This window comes from Acomys minous (assembly GCF_964271855.1).
Source record: "Acomys minous genome assembly, chromosome: 6".
NCBI classification, from domain to species: domain Eukaryota; kingdom Metazoa; phylum Chordata; class Mammalia; order Rodentia; family Muridae; genus Acomys; species Acomys minous.
In genome coordinates, this window is record NC_140487.1 from 118,704,236 (window position 1) to 118,724,457 (window position 20,222).

Sequence of the window (20,222 nt, forward strand, 5' to 3'; positions counted from 1 at the left end):
CAACCAAGCCTTCTCATAAGCCTTGGGAGGCGCTTTTGGCATCTCAGAAGTAGAAGCCAAGGATGCTGCTGTCAGTCCTTCAGTGAGCACCCTTATGTCAGTGTCACCCCAAAGGTGACAAGGTCAGTGTGAGACAATCAGTGGAGATAAACTTGTATTCATTGGTTTCAATGTTCACTCAATGAAAACTGTGTAAAAGTGGACTCATCTGAGGCTGAGGGTGGCTGTGACTCAGTGGGTGTGTCACTCAGAGTGCTCGCCTCCCACGCACCAAACCCTGGCTTTGATCCCCAGCATGGCATAAACTGGGTAAGGTGGCATTCTGTATGTCTGTATGTAAGGAGGCATGTCTGTGTCTTCAGCACTCATGAGGTGGAGGCAAGTAGATCAGAACTTCAAGGTCGCCCTCTGCTACATAGCAAGTTCAAGGTCAGCCTGGGATATATGAGACCCTGCCTCAGAGGGGGAAAAGTACATATCGAAGTATTCCAGTCTCCAGAAAGTAGACCCATGGGACAGCCTGCCTTCAGCGTATTTATGGAATGCAGCTATTGACATTCCTCTTCAGCCTCTACTTTGGTCTTATTTCTGGCTCTGCCTCAGCCTCTTGAGACCTTTTTATTATTGGCTCAAGGAAAAGATTAATGGGCAATTTTTACTGTTTCATCAAATGGAAACATTTTAAATCGCAGAATTTTTTTTTTAACTTGGAAAATAAACATAAAAATCAAGTCTTAAAATTTGTGGTCCCGGTTGTGGTTTTTTTTTTGTTTTGATTTGTTTTACATTTTGATTGATGAAATGAATGTTTTTAATTGACTGAGCATTATCTCTAAAAGTCATCTGTTATTGTGTGTTTGTGTGCATGAAATGCGTGGGTGAGAACACATGCCACGGCTTGTGTATAGAGGTCAGAGAGCAGCTTATGTGGATGCTGGGTGTGCTGGCTAACTTTATGTTAGCTTGACATAGGTTAGATTCATCTTGTAGGAGGAAATTCCAATGGAGAAAATGCCTCCATAAGATCAGGCTGTTGACAAGTCCACGAGGGCATTTTCTTAATTAGTGATTGATGTGGGAGAGCCTAGTTGTGGGCGGAGCCATCCCCAGGCTAGTGGTCCTAAGTTCTATAGGAAAGTAGACTGAGCAAGCCAGTAAGCAGCACCCCTCCAGGGCCTCTGCATCAGCTCCTGCCTCCAGGGTCCTGCCCTACTTGAGTTCCTGTCCTGACCTCCTTCAGTGGTAGACTATGGTGGTGTGGAAGAGGAAGCCACATAAACCCTTTCCCCACCAACTTGGCTTTTGGTCATGGTGTTCCGTCACAGCAATAGTCACCCTAACGAAGACCCTGAGGATGGAGCTCAGGTCACCTTTACAAGCTGAGCTATGTCACTGATCTTGTATTACTGTTAAAACTTTTTGGGTTTTTATAAAGTACATTTATTCATTTACTTAATGTGCACACATGTGTGCCTGATGCTTGCTACAGGCCATGGACGAGGGTCAGAGGACAAAGTGCAGGAGCCATGGGTGGACCGAAGGTCATCAGGCCTTTTACCTACTGAGCCGTCTTGTCCACCCCTGCATAACCTTTAAAGTCATTCAAATGATTGTCTTCCTCCTGCAAGACGTTCTGGGAAGCTGTGTATTTCTGTAACCCTTTCTCTGCTGCCTTTGTGCAGATTCTGAAGCTAAAATGAATTTACTCTTAGCAAAGGCTTGCCTGGTGTGCTCATTCGGACCTCAAAACAAACAAACAAACAAACAAACAAAAACACCAATGAAATAACTTGTGGACTAGAACTTGGGATCTGATTTTAAAAAGAAATTTATCAGAAATAAGGAAATGCAGCTCTCAGTCTCTCTCATTTAATTTTGAAGGAAGTAGAAAATTCCATGTCACGGGTGCATTTATGCACTAGCTTATCCCCCTTTTTTCCGTGCAAACACTAGCAAGCCTGCCTATCAGCTATTATTCAAGAAGTAAAACTTTGCAGTCTCCTTAGAGTATTCTTTTTCTCCTGGATCCTGATGACGGTTTTTTTTTTTGGCTCGGCGCTGTCATGGGGGAGGGGGGCCACATTCGGATATGACAGCAGCATAAGGACAGATACTTAGAACATTTACCTGGCTCTGAAGTCTCACACAGTTCCTGAATTCTCCACAGTGCGGGGCTTATCTCTGGGCACCATGCTGTCTTATCTGCGGTTCTCTTTCTTTTCTTCTTCATGAGGAGATTTATAACCCAGAAAAGCCACGCCATGATTTCCACTTCCAAAATTGTATTCTGGCTGCTCTATTTTGTCACGTGCCCTCTGTTGGCTCCAAGTATGCTGCTAAATAATCTACAGATTCCCAGAGTGTATTTGACTTTGTAGGCATCACTGGCTATTATCTTTGCTGGACCTGTTATAGAATGTTAATACATTCCAGGTTACTTCAGCTTTGTAAAGTTCTATTAAAGGCAGGCTGGGAACCGATCAGATAGGAAGAAAGGGACCAGAGTGTGTCCCTATGATGCCACAGGGAATTAGACTTTAAGCCTAGAATGGGGAAAGAGCAGGAAAACAGGCTTCGTAAAAGTTACTTTTTTTTTTTCTTAAAGAAAACTTTTAAGTGACACACTTAGACTGATCACTCAGAACGAGAGAAAGGTCCTTTCTTTTAAAAAGAATCTTTCTTGGGCCAGGCATGGTGGTACATGCCTTTAATCCCAGAACTTGGGAGGCAGAGGGAGGTGGATCTTTGTGAGTTTGAGGCCAGCCTGGTCTATAATGTGAATCCAGGACAGCCAAGGCTACACAGAGAAACTCTGTCTCGAACAACAACAACAACAACAACAACAACAACAACAACAGCAACAAAACAAGCAAACAAACAAAAGAATCCTTCTCTTTATTTATTATAATGCCCAGCACAAGATGGACAAGATGATGGGTGAGGGGACCTCGGAGATCAGGGGTGTCCAGGGACCCTCATGCAGGCCGAGGTGAGGGGATCTCGGAGATCAGGGGTCTCCAGGGACCTTCATGCAGGTTGAGGTGAGGGGTACATGCCCTGGAGAGAGAGAAGGAAGCTGCCTCTGCTGAGCTGAGGGTCCTCAGTCCTTGTCCCTGGGGGAGCTGGGAGTTTCATAAAAGATGCTGTGTCCTTCCACAGCCTGCCTGACAACCTGAGCTTAGTCCCTGTGACACAGCATGGAAGAAGAGGACTGACTCTTGCAAGTTATCTCTCACTTCCACATGTTCACTGTGGCATGCTCACTACACACACACACACACACACACAACACACTCACACAGACCACAACACACACTTATACACACACTCATTCATACACACATGCACGCATATACCACACACTCATACACACATGCACACACACATGCACACACACATGCACACACTCATATACACACACCACAACACACACTCATATGCATACATACACACATTTCATACACACACCAAATACACACATTCATACATACCACACATACATACACACACTTGCACATGCACACACTATACTTTCACACACACATGCACACATACTCATATACACACCATACACACACACCACACACACACCATACACACACTACACAAACACACACACCATACACATACATACATATACATATATGTATTTTTTTTAAAAAATAAACAACGTAAGGTGCTTTGAAGTTCAGGTTACAGCACTTCATGGGAAGGAGGTCACGGCAGGTCGCAGGGCTCTGCAGTCAAACATTTTAAAGCAACAACTGTGTGTGTGTGTGTGCTGGTGCTCGGCTCCAGCTGGTACTCTCCACTCTCACAGCGCAGGACCAAATTCCCAGAGGGGAAGGAGCCACACCCAGCTCAGCTCCTCATTGGTTTTCTCAAGTTCTATCCACTGTGACCTGAAAATATGGAGGTCACTTGACAACCACAAGGCGGTTGGGGTTCCTGCTCTCATGGCTCGGGGAGAGTGTGCAATGCGGTAGTAAAGAGCTTGGATCAGATTCCCCCCTCCCCCGGCACCCCCCCCCACCCCCCCCCCCCCCCCCCCGCAGTTCTACAGTCCTGGGGCCACTTAAGGCCCATGAACATCTGGGTGACTTTTTCTGTGTTTCTCCTCCCTGATCTCTGCTTTTTTCTATTTGCCTTAAGAACAAAACTGTGACAGGAAGAGGGTTGAGGCTCGGTCGGGCCTCAGAGGAACAGCCTTGTCTGGCTGAGCCAGGGGCGGTGGGTGAGTTAGATCCTTAGCACCCAAAGAAAAAAGCGACAAGAAGCAATGGGAAAGGACATGGGCTTTTCTTTTGCATTTATCTGTTTAGTCTTCCTCGACCCCTTCTTTTAAAACATTTAAAAAGCAAAAACCAATAGTTTATGTGGTGCCGGGGATCGAACTCATGGCTTCCTGCGTGGGAAGGAAGCCCTCTTCCATCTGAGCCAGATCCCCTGCTTAGCTCTTTGCACTGACTTTTACCTTTTAGTGTCAACCTATCTTGCCTGGGGCTAAGCCTGTAGTTTGCCTTGTATCTTCTTGGAGCTTGTTGCGAAACCAAAAGTTGAGAGGTGGAGCAGCTTCTCTTCCACAGACTCCAAGGAGCCCGGGGCTCCCCTCAGGCTGCTCCATGCTACGAATGACAGAAAGAGTCCTTTGGACTCAGGTCTCCCCCAAGCTTTCCTCCAAGGCCAAGATCTGGATCCTGGTGTCTTCCTCTGCGGTCCCTGGTGTGTTTCACAGTGGTAATGTACTACACAGTAGACCCTGTCCCCTCCCAGAGGGGACAGGCAGTTCTGCGGGGGGGGGGGGGAGGGGGGGGAGGGGGGGCAGGGGGATGACAGGCTCAGCCTCTTCCTGGGTTGCTTGGGGTCAGAGAGAGGAGCTGCTCTAAATTTCCAGGGCCTTCTATGTGGCCTGTGGGTTGCTGAGGGCAGGCTCAGGTCTCCTTCTGAGTGGTCAGATAAATGGTCTTTTACCAAGTTACTTGGGAGAGAGAGAGAGAGAGAGAGAGGAGTAAGCTCTCAGATTCTGGAGCCAGATAGTCTGAGATCAGAACTACTTGTTAGTGATGCAATATGGACCCAAGCTGGTGAGCTAAGCCGCACAGTAACATGGACACCAGGCTTGAGTACAGGTGACATGGGCTAACACAGCTGGTGCTTGGAGCCCAGCTCCCTGCAAACTTAGTGTCCACGTTGATGACAGCTTCCTGCTAAAATGACTCAATGGTCAGGTGTGATACATATAAAAACACTTTATTATAAAATACCCAGTCGCATGGCGTTTGAGAAGACACGGAACGGCGACTTTTTTTTTTCTTTCCCCTCTTGCCTTTTGTTACCCACAGGAGACCAGTGTACAGAATCAGTCACCTCACGTGTCACCCGCTGAAGGTCATCAGGCCTTAGACCCTCAAAGAACCAACAGCACCAGTGGCCCCTAGGGACCTCCCCCACAGCTCACCCCCACACGGGCATCATTTTATTCACAAGACAGTCTCGTGCCCTTTTGGCCAAAGCTGAGCCATGTTTTCCACTGGCTCAAGGCTGCAGTGAAGAAAGCAAGCACAAAACTTGGTTTCTTTTCGAAACACAGCGACTGTAGTGAAAGCGAAAGGAGGCAACCTCCGTCTAAACACAGTCACCAGGGATCCTAGCCCAGCTCGGGGGAGGAGTGTGTGGCCAATCATCCCGAGGTGGGAAGGAAGATGGAGGGGATGCCAAGGCCACACTGCCTTGCTGTGCTTCCGGAGCATCACAAGCTCCCAGCATCCACCTGGTGCGCCTGCGCTGTGAAGCTCCGTGAATCGTCCTTAATAACTCCCTCTACCCAGAATCCCCATCACAGTGGCTAAGTGTGCCTTGACCCCTCGTCTGGGGCTGAAGTGGCTTTGGTGCAGTCTGTTGGTGTGGAGGGTGAGACAGGAGGGAGTGAAGGCAGAAAAGGGTCTTTCAGTCGGGTGGCCGGGCATCGGGTGCCTTTGCCTGGACCTCATCATACTGAGGCGGAGGAGTTAAAGGCTCGATAGAGGGAGGAGGAACGTTCTTGTCCGGGAGATTGATCCTGAAGTCTTTGAGGTGAAGCTTCTCGGATTTAATCCTTCGAACTTTGAGCGGCTTCAGGCGTTTGGCCAGCTTGGAGTTTTGCCTGTCGGGAGCGTGTCCTGGACTGGTCTCCGCCTCTGCCCTGGTGCTTGTGGGGGTCGTTTCGTCAAGCCCCGTTAGCGACTCATAGGAGGGGAGAGAAATGCTTAGCCTCGGGTTCTGCTCCTGTTCCCTGGTTTCTGAGTAGCCCGTGTTCATCACTTCCTCGTAGCTGGGTACGTAGTACCGTGAGGAGACCTCCTCCTCCTCCTCCTGGCTGCAGGATGACAAACAGAGTGTCAGCACACACGTCACCGGAAGTCCACAGAAGGTGCACTCAGGGTTGCATGTGAGTACTAGCTCCACACATACCAACTCTGCAAACCACATGTGGGTTCTAAACGTAATCAGTAAGTATTTTAGCATAGAGGAACCTGTTTCCCATTTCCAATGGGCATTATAAGAAAGGGCTTTTATTATGCCCATTTTACAGATGGGGAACAAATACATCAAGGCTGTGATCGTTAAGATTGCCAATGCGACAGTATCTAGGAGCATTTATGGGAGAGGCCCTTGGGCCTGTCCCTGAGGGTTTCTAGGCTGAGTTCATTGACTTGGGCAGACTCATTCTAAATGGAGGTGGTGCATCCCATAGGCTGAGGTCCTGAACTGAGTAAAAATGAGAAACTGAGTTGAGTACCAGTACCCACCTCGTCCTGCTTCCTGACTGCGGATGCGTGCCATGTGATCAGCTGCCTCACGCTCCCCTCACCCCTACCATAGCTCTTCCTGGCTAGGATGGACTGTGCCCTCAACTCTGAGCCCAAACAAACCCTTCTTTCCTTAAACTGCTTTTGTTAGGTGTTTGACAAATGTGACTAATACAAAGGTCAAGCCACTAAGGTTACAGATTCAGAGAAATGGGAGGTCAGGAGGCGAGGGCCTTACCGAACTACCACCACAACTGGCAGTGTTTGGGTGTGAACTTGGCTGTTAAGTCTTTTCACACTTCATAACACACTGGGCAGAATTTACCCCAACACCCAGCTGAGTCCCTCAGGCCAAAGGTGTGGTGCTTGAAACAACTGTGGATGTTAACCAAGATGGCTGTCCCCAAATAGAGGAGGAACACCGGAGCAACAACATTCGCACCTCCCTCACATTATTCTTTACTTCTTAATGGCACCCCCTGCCCCCCCTACCCCGCCCCCCCCCCCCGACTTCAAGGAACTCACCTGTGCGTGAGTGGCAGGGGTAGGGAATTGTGGGTAACCTCTTTTCCGTATTTCCCATGTTTCCTAGACTAACTGTGTGTGTGGTGGCTAAATCTGCGTCATGACCTTCCCAGATGAGACGCATATCTGAATCCCAGAAAACGCCCTCCCCAAGGTCTCAGGCCTCATCCTATCCACAGTGGGTGGGCCTCAATAGAACAAAGGAGGCTGGGAGGAATTCTGCCCTTGTTCGGACCCACTGACTGGGGGAGCTCACGTCCTTTCATGCCCTGGACCGGGCATGGTCTGCAAGGGCTCCCCTGGATCTCAGGGTCTTGATGTAAGGCTGATTGGCACCTCTGGGAAGCCTCCCTTCCATCTTGCAGACAGGATGAGGAGACTTCCTGACTTCTATAAACCCATGATCTAACTCCTGATAGTAGGTCTCTCTCCTCTTCTGAAGACAAGGAGGCCACAAGTGGTCTGAGTTAGCTTTGAACTCCCTACAAAGTAGAGAATGACACTGAGCTTCGATCCTCTTGCCTCTGCCCTCCAGAGTACTGGGATTGCAGCCGTATACCACCAGTTTATGTGGTGCTGGGGTCGAACCCAGGCCCTCAGGCGTGTTAGGCAAGTACTCTACCAATTGAGCCATATACTCCAGACTTCCCTTTTCTTAGTCACAGATCCGGTCATGCTCGCCTTACGCTATCACACATGGCTCAATAGGAGACAGCACACGGAGTGCTGGTCTTACAGGCCGTATCACCTAGTGGCAGTGTAGCTGTCTCAGTTTGTACAAGGCATCGACCCCGCATTTCTTGGAACGTCTTCCTGTCATTCAGCAGCAGATAGCTGTCTCTGTTTCTTTGGACTAACACTAATACAGCAAATATTATCTTATGTATTTTCTTTTTTTTTTTCTGCGGTGGGGATGAGACCTAGAGCCTCACCCACGCTAGACAAGTGCTCTGCCACTGTGGTACATGCCTAGCCTGCATGCATATGTTTATGGTTAAAAAAAATGAGGTCACGGTATGATTTAAGCTTAATACTGGAGAGGAAGAGGCAAGTGGAACTTAGTGAGTTTGAGGCCAGCCTGGTCTACATAGCAAGTTCCAGGCTAGCCAGGGCTAAACAGTGTCTCAAAAAACAAACAACAAACAAACAAACAGAACAACAACAACAAAAACCAACCAAACAACAACAACAACAACAAACCCAAGAGGGGGGTAAAAAGAAAGAGAAAATGACAGTATTTCTGACATAAAGCAACCCCCTTCCTTGCTATGTTGATAATTTGAGGGAAGAAAACAAAAACTTTGCAAACCCTCCCAGTAGAGGGTTTCGCTAAACCCTTAATCCTTCCACCAGAGGCAACCACGGTGAGTACTGTGGCCACCTGACTGTCCGCTGCAGTCCCTCTCTAGCCCACCCACGGTGTGGGGCACGCTGACACCTTCCCAAAGGCCATGTCACACAGGCCAGCTGTGGTTAGGAGAACTGCAAGGACAGCTATGTCCCGAGGCCACTTGGCTGATGAATAACGAGGTTGTTCCTAAATAGTTCTCCTGTTTTAATTTTCTTTCTTCCTTCTTTCCTTCTTTCCTTCCTTCCTTCTTTCATTTGTGCACTCACACTCAAGTGCTGTGTCATGGTACATCAAAGACGACGTTCATATGGGCTCCAGGGATCAAAGTTAGGTTTTTAGGCTTGGTGGCAGGCTCCTTTACCCACTGAACCAATTTGCTGGCCCCATAATGTCCATAGCACACTGTCCTCTGATGCCAAAGACTGCCTGTCGTGGTTAACATAGGTGAGATGGGGCTTTTAATCACAGGATTAATATACATAATAACATCATATAACCTTTGTCTATTTTCTGAGCAGTATGTTGGTCTTTTGTTTTATTCACAAGGGTTCTTTTACAATGTGGGGAGGGGGTTCCTCTTCATTGTCATCTTGAGGGTTGGGGTCACCTAAGAGACACATCTCTGGGATGTCTGTGAGGGATCTTGGGAGTAGACGAAGCCTTGAGTAAGTGTGTATTGTTGACATGAGCAAGGCCATGTCAAGAATGTCAATGTCAGGCGGGCATGGTGGCGCACGCCTTTAATCCCAGCACTCTAGAGGCAGAGGCAGGTGGATCGATGTGAGTTCTAGGCCAGCCTGGTCTACAAAGTGAGTCCAGAACAGACAAAGCTACACAGAGAAACCCTGTCACAAAAAAACCCCAAAAAAACAAAAACAACAACAAAAGAATGCCAATGTCCCAGACTCATAGGAGTAGCAAGGCCTTCCTGATCTAGGGTCGACCAGTAGGAGCAGAAAGTACTGTCTGTGGCCTAAGGCTACTCACCTACAGAGACCCCCTTAATGTGATGAATTTCCTGGCTGTTGGTGGGGCCTCTCCATCTGCGTGTACAAGGCCCACCGAATGCCAGCTTTAGGGAAGACCCACCCTGACAATGTGGACAATTTCCATGGGCTGGGTGTGGATGAGGAAGGGGGGGTGGGGGTGGGAGGGAGAAAGTGAACTGAACACCAGCATTTATCACTTCCTGTTTCCTGAGTTCACACATAATATCACCAGCCACCCCAGCTCCTGCGGCCACTGCGGCCTTTGACTCCACAAAGGACTCTAGCCTCAAACTGAGAGCCAGAACAACGGCCCTTCCTTCCTTAGGCTGACTCCTGTGTTTGGTCAGAACATATAGTCCAGGCACTGTGCTGACTGACTGCCTATACTTGTCAGCTCGACACAATCTACAGCAGTGGTTCTCAACCTTCCTAATGCTGCTACCCTTTAGTGCAGTTCCTCATGCTGTGGTGAAGCCCTGCAACCATAAAATTATTATTTTTTAAAGATTTATTTATTTATGTTCTGTCTTCCTGTACATCTGCATTACAGAAGAGGGCACCAGATCCCATTATAGATGGTTGTAAGCCACCATGTGGGTGCTGGGAATTGAACTCAGGACCTCCGGAAGAGCAACCAGTGCTCTTAACCACTGAGCCATCTCTCCAGCCTGATAAAATTATTTTTCTGTTGCTACTTTATGACTGCAGTTTTGCTCCTGTTATGAATCATAATGCAAATATTTTTGAAGGCAGAGGTTTGCCAGAGGGGTCGCGACCCACAAGTCGAGAACCACTGATTTGCAGTCACCTGGGAGCCAAGCCTAGGAGAATGCCTGTGTCTGCGTGGGCAGGTGGAGCGGAGGGGGGTGGGGACGACTACCTTTATTGTGTCAATGGAGGTGGGAAGATACACTCTGAATGTGGGTGGTAGCATTGCATGGATGGCGCTGAGACTAGATGAAAAAAAAAAAAAGACAGAGCTGAGTGATAGACTACACATATTAAATCACTGCTCTCTGTTCTTGATGGGGGTGGAGGTGATAGTTCCAGCCTTCTTGACTCCCCCAAAACGATAGACAGTGACCTGGAATTGTGAACTAACTAAATCCTTTCTCCCTTAAGTTGCTTTTGTCACAGTGGTTTTTTTTGTTTGTTTGTTTTTTATCACAGCAACAGAAATGAACCTTAAAAAGGATGCCAACCTTTATTACATATCCCCCATCTACCATCTATCATTTAAATATGTTTGTGATATTTTGGGGCCAAGTGAAAAATGTGCCTTGAACTTTTTAAATCAAAGTACACACACACACACACACACACACACACACACACACAGCATCTAGGACAGAGAGACAAACCAGCAACCTAGAGCCCCGGTCCCTCAAGATCTGACCAGTTTCTATGGTATACTTTATAATACACCTCAGCCACAGGATTTGGAAAGCCTGCATCTAAGTCAGCACAGAGGTATTTGTAAAATGGTTTGAGGCACCTTCCTGGAGGAGAATGGAAATACAGACTTGTAGTGCTCTGTCAGCGAGCCTGTGTGTCAGTGTGTCCCTACCCTTGGCTGCAGGGAGCAGTCACCGGGTCTCACCTGTCTTCCTCCTGGGTGGAGGGTACAGCTCCCGTCTCCTGCTGGATGCGGGCCAGCTCCTCGCTCTGCCGCAGCTTCCTCTTGTCCCGGATACTCAGGCAGATGGACAGCAGCAACAGCATCACGCCAGCCCCGACCAACACGTAGGCCACTGAAAAAGTCTTGCTCTTGAGGATGCCACCTCCTCCCTCTGTCTTGTTAACCTGAGTCGATGGCTTATCTGCAGGGCTGAAACCAGGGACCAGGTTCCACATGGCCATGATGACCCCAAGGACCAGCATCCCTAGGCCGATGGCTGTCAGTGCGTAGTGCGAGCCGTTGGCCTTGGACTGGGCCATCATGGCAGCAGCAAGGGGCAAGACCCGGTTCAAAGAGATCAATTAAAAAGCAGTGGTGGCAACAGATGCTCCTTCCGGGCAACAAAGAGACTCTTCTATGCCACAGTGAAAAGTCATTAGCAGACTCTCAAGTGATGGCTCTTCTCAAGTGCAGGGCATCCAGGGTGGACCAAACAGATGAGAGGTCTGAAAGAAGAGAGAGAATGGGAAATTATCAGCTCAGATTTGGGGAGGGGAGGTTCCCTGTGAAGGAGGTACCAGGCAGGGCTGAGCTACCAGGCTCCACCCTAGCCTTTACCTCTAATACATTGCAGATGTTCCAGCCACCACCCCTATGCTAAAAGGGAAAACTAGATCTGTCCCTGCAGGAGGCCACCGAGGTCAGGGCTCAGAGCAGCTGAAACATGCTGTGAAGTTTAATGAAGTACCGTCTGATCTCAGCCCTCGTAGGAGAGCTGGGGTGGGGGTGGGGAGTGTTGTTGGGCCATGGTCAGTTGGATTGCAGTCACCTGGGCGGGGGTGGGGGTGGGGGGAGGGGATGCATCAGTTAATGAGGAGACCCATATAGTCAGCCTGCTGGGGTCACGATACAACCCTCTCCGGCTCCCTATTGTCTTAGAGGAGAAAATGCCTCATGTGTATGTTCTACTTGGCCTCACCATCTTGGTCTGCACACCCACTCCCAGCACCTCTGCAGTTACCAGGTTACCGCCTTTTGGGTGTTTATGGATAACCCACTAGCTACTCTGTTGGGCCTGTCTTCTAGTGGTCTCTTCATTGTCCACACAGCAGGGTCTCCACTGTGTTGTGTTCATGACAAGTGAAATGGATGGAGACTGCAGGGCTGCCCAGAAAGACAAGTTTTGCCTCAGTCCCATCTCCCCCACCTCCGAAAGGAGGCAGAAGTCCAGAAGAACCCAAAGCCAAACCAACCAACCAACCAACCAAACAAACAAATCCCTTGTCCAAAGATCAAAGACCCTTCTTGTGGGATCTGGGATTCCAGAACCTTCGGTGACTGAGGGAGCCTAGAGACAAGGCATCGAAGCTGTAGTTTAGGATAGATGCGGAGCACATGCAAGAGGGCACGGCCCCAATCTGCCCAGCCCTCAGCCGGGGGTGGGCAGGAAACGTTGCTGAGCAAGGTCGCCCAGCCGGGCGCTGGGATGGACAGGCCCTGTTTTCAACTCTCTGCATTCTTTCCAGCCTTTCTGAAAGCACAGCTGAATCAGGGAGTTTGAAATGTGATGCCTCGGAGATGTTTTCTTGTTAAACTTTCACCTTCATCTGAAACTCTGCGCTTTGTTAAAATTTACTCTAAAAATATCTGGGACAACATCCTCTCTCAGCTTGAAGTCTGAACCTTCTTTTTTTCCACCCAGTAAATATTTCTGGTGCATCTGGCTACCTGTGAGCGGCATGGGAGACGCTGTGGGCGCCTGGGTGAAGGAAGGAAAGGACACTCAGGAAGAAGGCAAGGAATGACCGGAAATGGAGGAAAGCTATGAGCTTTCTGGCCTTCTAAGGGAACTTTCATTTGTATGAAAGGCCCGCATGCAGAATTCACAGTTGTGTGTATGGGCATAGGCGTGTGTGTGTGTGTGTGTGTGTGTGTGTGTGTGTGTGTGTGTGTGTACGACTATGTACATACAGGCACACATGCATGTATGTGTATGCATGACTAGGGGTGTGTGTGTGTGAATTCACATGCATGTTTACATGTGCATGTGGTATAAGAGTGCATGCTGTGTATCTCATATGAACACATGCTGTATGCGCACATGGTATATGCCATAGGAACATAGGCATCTGGAAAGTGTGTGTTCTTGGTATACAGAGCAGAGACTGCTGCAGTAGGACCAGGGGAGGCAGCTTATCCTACATACATGGTGCCTTTTTTGTTGTTTTGTTTTTTGAGACAAGATCTCGTGTGGCCCACACTGGCCTTGCAATTATTATGCAGCCCAGGATGACCTTGAACTTCCGATCCTCCTGTCGCCACTTCCCAAGTGCTGGGGTCACAGGCGTGTTAGCCCCTTATCTGGTTTCTGTGGTGCTGGGATGGGGGAGGTGGAGGGAGGGAAGCCATGCCTCACACATGCTGGGCCAGCACTCAACTGTCTGAGTTACACACCCTAGAGGGGTTGTGAGTCTAGTGGCAGCAGCTTTCCGACCCCAATGGTCTCTGACCCATCCCCCCCCACCCCACCCCATCCCCCCACCCCCCCGGGACTAGGAAAATCAGGTTCCCACTGGTCTGCTGTTTGTGTTATATCTGGCTTGTTGACCACTCTTGGCCCTGTGGTATATTTAGCCCAGTTTGCTTTCCCTTGCTGAATATACCACAGAAGCTAATTTTATGCTTAGACGATTTGGGCCACACAGCCTCCAGCATGTCCTTAACAAGTAGCGAGCCGAGGTCGGGGCCAGAGAGGGATGTTCGGTTTGGCCAAAGTGCTCTCTGGACCCAAGAGCTGAACCTGCCTGTCACTGTTCACGTATGAGGCAGCCTGGCAACACAGGAATGATGCTGTGTCTGGGGCTTTTTAATGCACTGTTGGCATAGGGGAGAGGGTTCACCTACCTGGGGCTACTGGGGAGGCTCTGGGAAGGCTGGTACACAGCTGTCATGCTAAAACCTTCAATTAAGGATCCACCTGCCAAACCAAGAAACAAGGCATTTTAAGGTGGCTGTGAGATACCCACGGTGAGAGACACCTGTTTTGGAGGTTGGGAGCCTGAAGTGGGCCTCTATAAGAAAAGGATACCAGAAGAATTCAAGGGGCCTGGGGAGATGGGCCATTCGCTAAAGGGCTTGCTGTACAAGCATGACGACCTGAGTTCAAACCCCAAGGATTCAGGTAAAAGGCCAGGCACAGCCATGCGTGCCTGTAACTCTAAGACTGTGGGAGATGGAGACAGTGGGGTCACGGGGGCTCACTGATGGCACGCGTGGCTCCAGGTTCTGTGGGAGAGACAGTGTCTCAAGGGGATAAGGTGGAGAGTGGTAGAGCGTGACCTATGATATCCTCTGCTGGTCTTCGCACCATATACACAGGCATGGACAATTGCACGCAGGAGCACATACCTATACACACACACACACACACACACACACACACACACACACACACACAGTCAATGCTCTGTGTCACTACCCTGGTCTGCAGAATGCTGGCAATCCAGGGACACTGATCCCCAGCGCTTCCACGGTCTTCTGCATGCTAACCACAACTCCAAAGAAGAAAATGGAATCCTCTCCAGGTCACTGTATGGGGGGGACAGATGAGCACCATAGCAAAACCACTAAAGGCCGTGCCCGAGAGGGATGACAGGCCACTCGGATGTGACCGTTCCCGGACGACAGTCCTCCCTGCGGACAGATGCCTTCATCTCAGTCTTGTTTTGACTCTCTTCGGCTCCCTTACTCACCTCATCCCCGGAGTCTCAACTTCCAGAAAGGCGGCTTTTGTCTGCCTGGCTCCCAGCGCACACACACACAATGCCAGGAATGTAACAGGCCCCTAATACATACCTGCGGACTGAGCAAACGAATGCCCACAGGTTTAAATGCTGAGCCCGTATCTCTGTCGATGAGGGGAACTCCAGGCCCAGGTGGCCACAGTCAGGAAAGGATCCCTAAGGTCTAACTCAGGAGTCACCAGGTACCCATGTCTTGTTCTTATATGCAAATGATATCCCCCTGGTAACCAGGATGGTGCTTGCCACTGGGGCCTGGGAAGGTGATCTTATCACACTCCCTGGAGGGCCCGAGGTTGCAGCAGTCCAGCTCTCTGGTCCTCCCCAGGAGAGATCAGCCTTCCAGCTGAGGGAAAAAGTCTCTGCTCTGATACCAGAGTGTTCCCTCTGTCTGACTGCAGCCAGATCGTTCTCAGCCGGAGCCAGTCCCCGTGGACTACAACTTCAAGACAAACAGTGAAATGAATCCAGCTAGGAAAGCCTGGCAGGTGGCTCAGGGGTAGGGCCCCTGCCTCCTTACAGAACTTCATGTTGTAGTGCCCTCCCACCATAAAATTATTTCATTGCTACTTTGTAACTATAATCTGGCTACTGTTATGAATCGTAATGTAAATATCTGAAAAGTGACAGGAAAGAGGGGTTGCAGGCTGGCCCTCAGGTTGAGAGCCACTGCTATATCCCATGCCTCAGCACTGTGGATTTAAAACAGCAGGCCCAGAAAGCTACAGCAGGGCAGAGGGCCCAAGCTGGTCTCTTGAGCCTGGCTGGGCTGCTCTGCAGCATAGGATCTAGGAGGTGAGCTCCAGCCTCAGGAGGCTCCGGGGTGCCGCCATCAGCTTTACTGACAGAAAGGGCTTGCCAGATCAAGGTGGCCAATGCCCGACAATACACACTGCCTGCCGAGCTGCACAACTGGGACAGGGATCTCGTTCCAGGGACACAGGCTGTGCTACATTGACACCACCGAGGAGTTCTAGCCGGACCTGCCAAGCTCAACCCACAATCACTTTTGTTGCTAAGGCCCAGTGTCACTTGGTGGGAGTGAAAGAAAACCTCTGAGCTGCCGCTGCTCTTGGGGGGTGGGGGTGGGGGGTCCTACTGGTCAGAGAATTTTGGGCCACCATCCCCAAGGCCTAAGGCCTAAGGTGTCAGGTGCCTGTTTCAACAGCACAGCAGAGGAGGTCTCTTGGATAGGCACCTGGGAAAACTGAGAGAGAGGGAAGGAGGGCTGCTGTGCCAGAGGGCATCTAGGTGGGCACTAGAAAGCCAGGGGAGCAGTCTGTGAGGAAGAGACTGGCTGGCGGTCTTAGAGACACCCATGGCATTACAGCTCAAGTGTGAGTTGGGCACCCATGGGTGCTCACCCAGCATTTCCGGCCACGCGAAGGTACAATGAGCTGTGCCATCCCAGAGCCTCTGGCCGGGGCCACACAAACCAGTAAGCAGTTGAGTCAAGATTCACAACCAAATCTGGCTGACTTTGAAGCTACCCTCTTTGTCCTGAGCCAATGGCTGAGTCCCCAGGGCCACTCCCTGGGCTAGGCAGACAGGTTCTGCAGTCTGTCACCACAGAAGCACAGAGAGGGGCAAGTCAAGGTTTCTTTGACTTTGGTGACTTTTATTTAAACACTTCCTGGGCCCATTCTATGTGACTTGGTCCAGGGGAGGCACAGGCACGTAACATTTGTCCACAGCTCACCAGAACGACCAGTGAATCCCCAATAGGGGGAAAGCTCGTGGGTGAGTGACAGCAAGATTCTTTCCCTGGCTCCCAAGCACTTTGGGAAACTGAGGCATGAAGATCACTGTAAGTTCCAGACCGGCTCCTGTGAGAACCACGGGTCCTTTCCCAGTGACTTGCTTATAAATAAACCCTAGGCATCTCTTGGGAGCCAATGGGTTCAAGGCTGCCGCATTGGGTAACCAGCTTCTAACAAAAAACCTTCAAGGGCTATGTTCAAAATATATTCAAACCACAGCAACCATTTGATAGTTACCACTTTGGTTTTTGTTTTGTTTTGTTTTGTTTTGTTTGTTTGTGTTGTTTTGGTTTTGGTTTTTGAGACAGGGTTTCCTTGGCTGTGTGTATCCTTGGCTGTCCTGGACTCCCTTTGTAGACCAGGCTGGCCTCGAACTCACAGTGATCCTCTTGCCTCTGCCTCCTGAGTGCTGGGATTAAAGGCGTGCCCAACCACGCCCGCCTCAGCACTTTGGTTTTTATAATGAAAGATGCTCAGGTCCAGAGAAGCAAAGCAACTTTTCCAAAGTCACACAGCCAGTACAGGGCTGGGGGTGAAGTACGCTTTGTTCAATGACTTGTGATTTTTCACCCCAGGTGGCATCTCTCAAAAGAATGATAGATGAGCAGCAAGAAGATGAAAAAACCAGTCCTGCAGCATCTTGAGCTGTTTAAGTTCTGTGATGGAGTCTGAGCTAGGAGATGGGACAGCCCCGGGGAAGAACAATCGGCCTGATTCCAGAGAACAGAAAAGCGAGCATATCCCAGAATGCACCAGGCTTGCCCGGAAGAGACACAGTTCCTCTCGCAGGCTCCTGGCACAAGGCACTGGTGGACTTCATGAGCCAGCATCACTAGGTCCCTCATTAACTCAAGTTAAAGAGGTCAGCTCCATTTGCAGTCCTCGGGGTGCTGGCCACAGGAGGCAGGTTCAGGAACCCATGTCTCCCATGGGAGTTTGTCTCAAGCTTTTCTTTCAGCAAGCTGCTGATGTATGGCCCTACAGACAAGACTGGCACCAGAGACCCAGCCCTTAAGTCCCAGGAGCATTCTGTGTTCCCTGAAAACCCTTGTCTTCTTCCATGGGGACAGAGCCCATGGACACAGAGCAGTGGCCAGACTTTTCTACTGGACACTCCAAATGACTCCGACGCTTGGACTGACTCTGGTTGAGTCCATCGGCCTCTCTGAGATGAGCCACGGCTGGCCTGCCGCCCTGGCAAAGATGGGTGAATGCCATGGCCAGGCTGGCTCTGAGCTCCTGCCCCAGCTGTGGAGAGTGCCACCTCTGAGCAGCCAAGTCTGTTACCCAACCATAAGCTTAAAGGAGGCGCCGTCCCGACTCTCCTCATAAACGGAGGAGGGCGTTGGGCTCATTCACAGAGGCTGAGCAGCTTGTGTGGGCCTCCTCCCTAAGGAGCTACAACCCTGTCCCCAGACCTCCTCACTGCTGGAAGCAAAAGCCTGGGCTTCCACTCACAGGGAGAAACAGAGAGCAGGCAGATCAGAGGCCTACCTCCAAGGACTCTTTTGGATATCTGGAGATGAGGCGGACATGTCCCCAAGAATAGGAGTGACACTTTCTGAGTCGTTGGCCAGATCTAAGGAGGTGAAGGATGGGGACCACTGGGAGGGACGCCCCATGGTCTGTTTAGCTGTCCACACATCCTGCTCACCTGGGGAGACTCCTGCTGAGAGGTCTGTCCTGGGCATGTGGTGACTTCAGAGAGCACCTGCATCTCCTCATGGATCTTCCCCAAGTCATGTCACTCGAGGAGCAGAGGACGGCAGGAGGGAGGTCTTATAAGATCCAGACTATATGTCCACCTCAGAGAGGCGAAGGGGAGGAGAGGGCAGCCCTAATGGAGGCCATGTTATGACAGGCAGAGGGCATCTGGGTGTGTCTCAACTGGTGGCTGCACCACTCACTACTATGTTTCTTAAAGTTTGGGAGGTGACACATGGTAGCCCAGACAATGACCCTCCAAGAGAGTAATAAGATGTTTTTCTTCTTTTTTTTGTTTTTGTTTTTGTTTTTGTTTTTTTTGAGACAGGGTCTGTCTGTGTTGACTGTCTTAGACTCACTTTGTAGACCATGCTGGCCTTGAACTCACAGTGGTCCGCCTGCCTCTGCCTCTGGAATGCTGGGATTAAAGGTGTGCACCACCACACACTTGGCTTTCTTTATTTTCTATGCAGCCCAAACTGGCCTCCAACTTACTATATGGCCAAGGATGACCTTGAACTCCTGATCTTCCTGTCCTCACCTATGGAGTGTCAGGGTTTCAGGTATGTACCACCATGTCCGGTTTATGTGGTGCTGGGGATCGAACCTAGAGCTTCATGCATGCTAGGCAAGGACTCTACCAACTGAGCCACATCCCCAGCAACTCATAGGACCCCAGACTGGGACCTTATGTGGCCAAAGCACTTTTCAGCCGTGATTGAGCCAAGGATCTCTAGACAAGCCAGGTGAGTCCAACTGATTTACACATGCCTTTACATGACAGAGGTGAAGCGGTCAAAGGAGGAAGTGACATCTAAGAGGGTGGTGTTATGTGAGGGAGGCACACTGAGGGGTGATGGAAGCTTCTAGAAGCAAGAAAAAGTAAAGAAACTAGTTCTACTCTGAGCCTGAGAAAAGAGCCTACCCTACTGATTGACGTCAACAGTTGACACTAACTAGACTGCTGAACTCTAGGAACTAAAAGAGAATGTGGGTTCAGTTGGCATCTTTGGGGAATTTCTCCTGAGAGCCATAGAATGTGACTATAGGCAGTGTCCTATACCTGCCACCACATGGCCTTCCATTCCACAGCAGTCAGTGTCACTGGGCACCACATAACGCCTCCCTCCTGACACTCCTTCCTGAGCCTGGGCATCAGACCTTAGCAAGTGGCCCTCCCTCTAGGTTTGCACTTGACCTAGGCAAAACATGTGTTCTGACTCCTGCATGGGGCAAAGGCTTGAGGGAGAAGAGCACTAAGGTACCTCATCTATAGCTGCTCCGATTTCTCGGGCCCAAAAATCGCACATTCAGAGTCCCAGGCTCAAGTCAGTTGGTAGATTACTCGCCTAGTATTCAAAGACCCTGGGTTTGAACCCCAGTTTCCTATAGACCAGGCATAGTGACCAGGCATAGATACTGGGGAGACAGAGGCAGAAGGGCCAGGAATTCAAGGTCATTTCTCAGCTGAGTAGTGAGTTCAAGGCCAGCCTGGACTACTTGAGACTAAAGAAAACAAAGAGCCCAGCACACGAGGGGGTTATGACCCTAACTCAGGCACAGGGAGAAGGGGTCCTAGGCTGGCTGAGGTTGTCCACCAGAGCCAGCCCTCTGCAGTCCTCGGCTATTTCTATACCTGAGGGCACACTCAGGGGACATTTGTCCTCCAACGCCTGGACTTTAGGTT

The 20,222-nt window shown here is 50.0% G+C and overlaps 1 protein-coding gene across 4 annotated transcripts in view; it reads right to left on the minus strand.

Moving 5' to 3' along the window:
* Positions 1-5,231: 5,231 nt before the first annotated feature.
* The window catches only part of TMEM51 (transmembrane protein 51), a 47,638-nt gene continuing 32,647 nt past the window's right edge, over positions 5,232-20,222 (minus strand). For 3 of the 4 annotated variants that reach the window (XM_084784489.1, XM_084784488.1, XM_084784487.1), the window contains exons 2-4: positions 14,176-14,248; positions 11,254-11,777; positions 5,232-6,355 (exon numbers count right to left, since the gene is read on the minus strand). In XM_084784489.1, coding sequence (XP_084640615.1) covers positions 5,947-6,355; positions 11,254-11,594 — 750 coding nt within the window. In that variant the 5' untranslated portion in view covers positions 11,595-11,777; positions 14,176-14,248 and the 3' untranslated portion in view covers positions 5,232-5,946. The remainder of the gene's footprint in view (positions 6,356-11,253; positions 11,778-14,175; positions 14,249-20,222) is intronic. The other variant, XM_084784490.1, reaches the window with a different exon arrangement.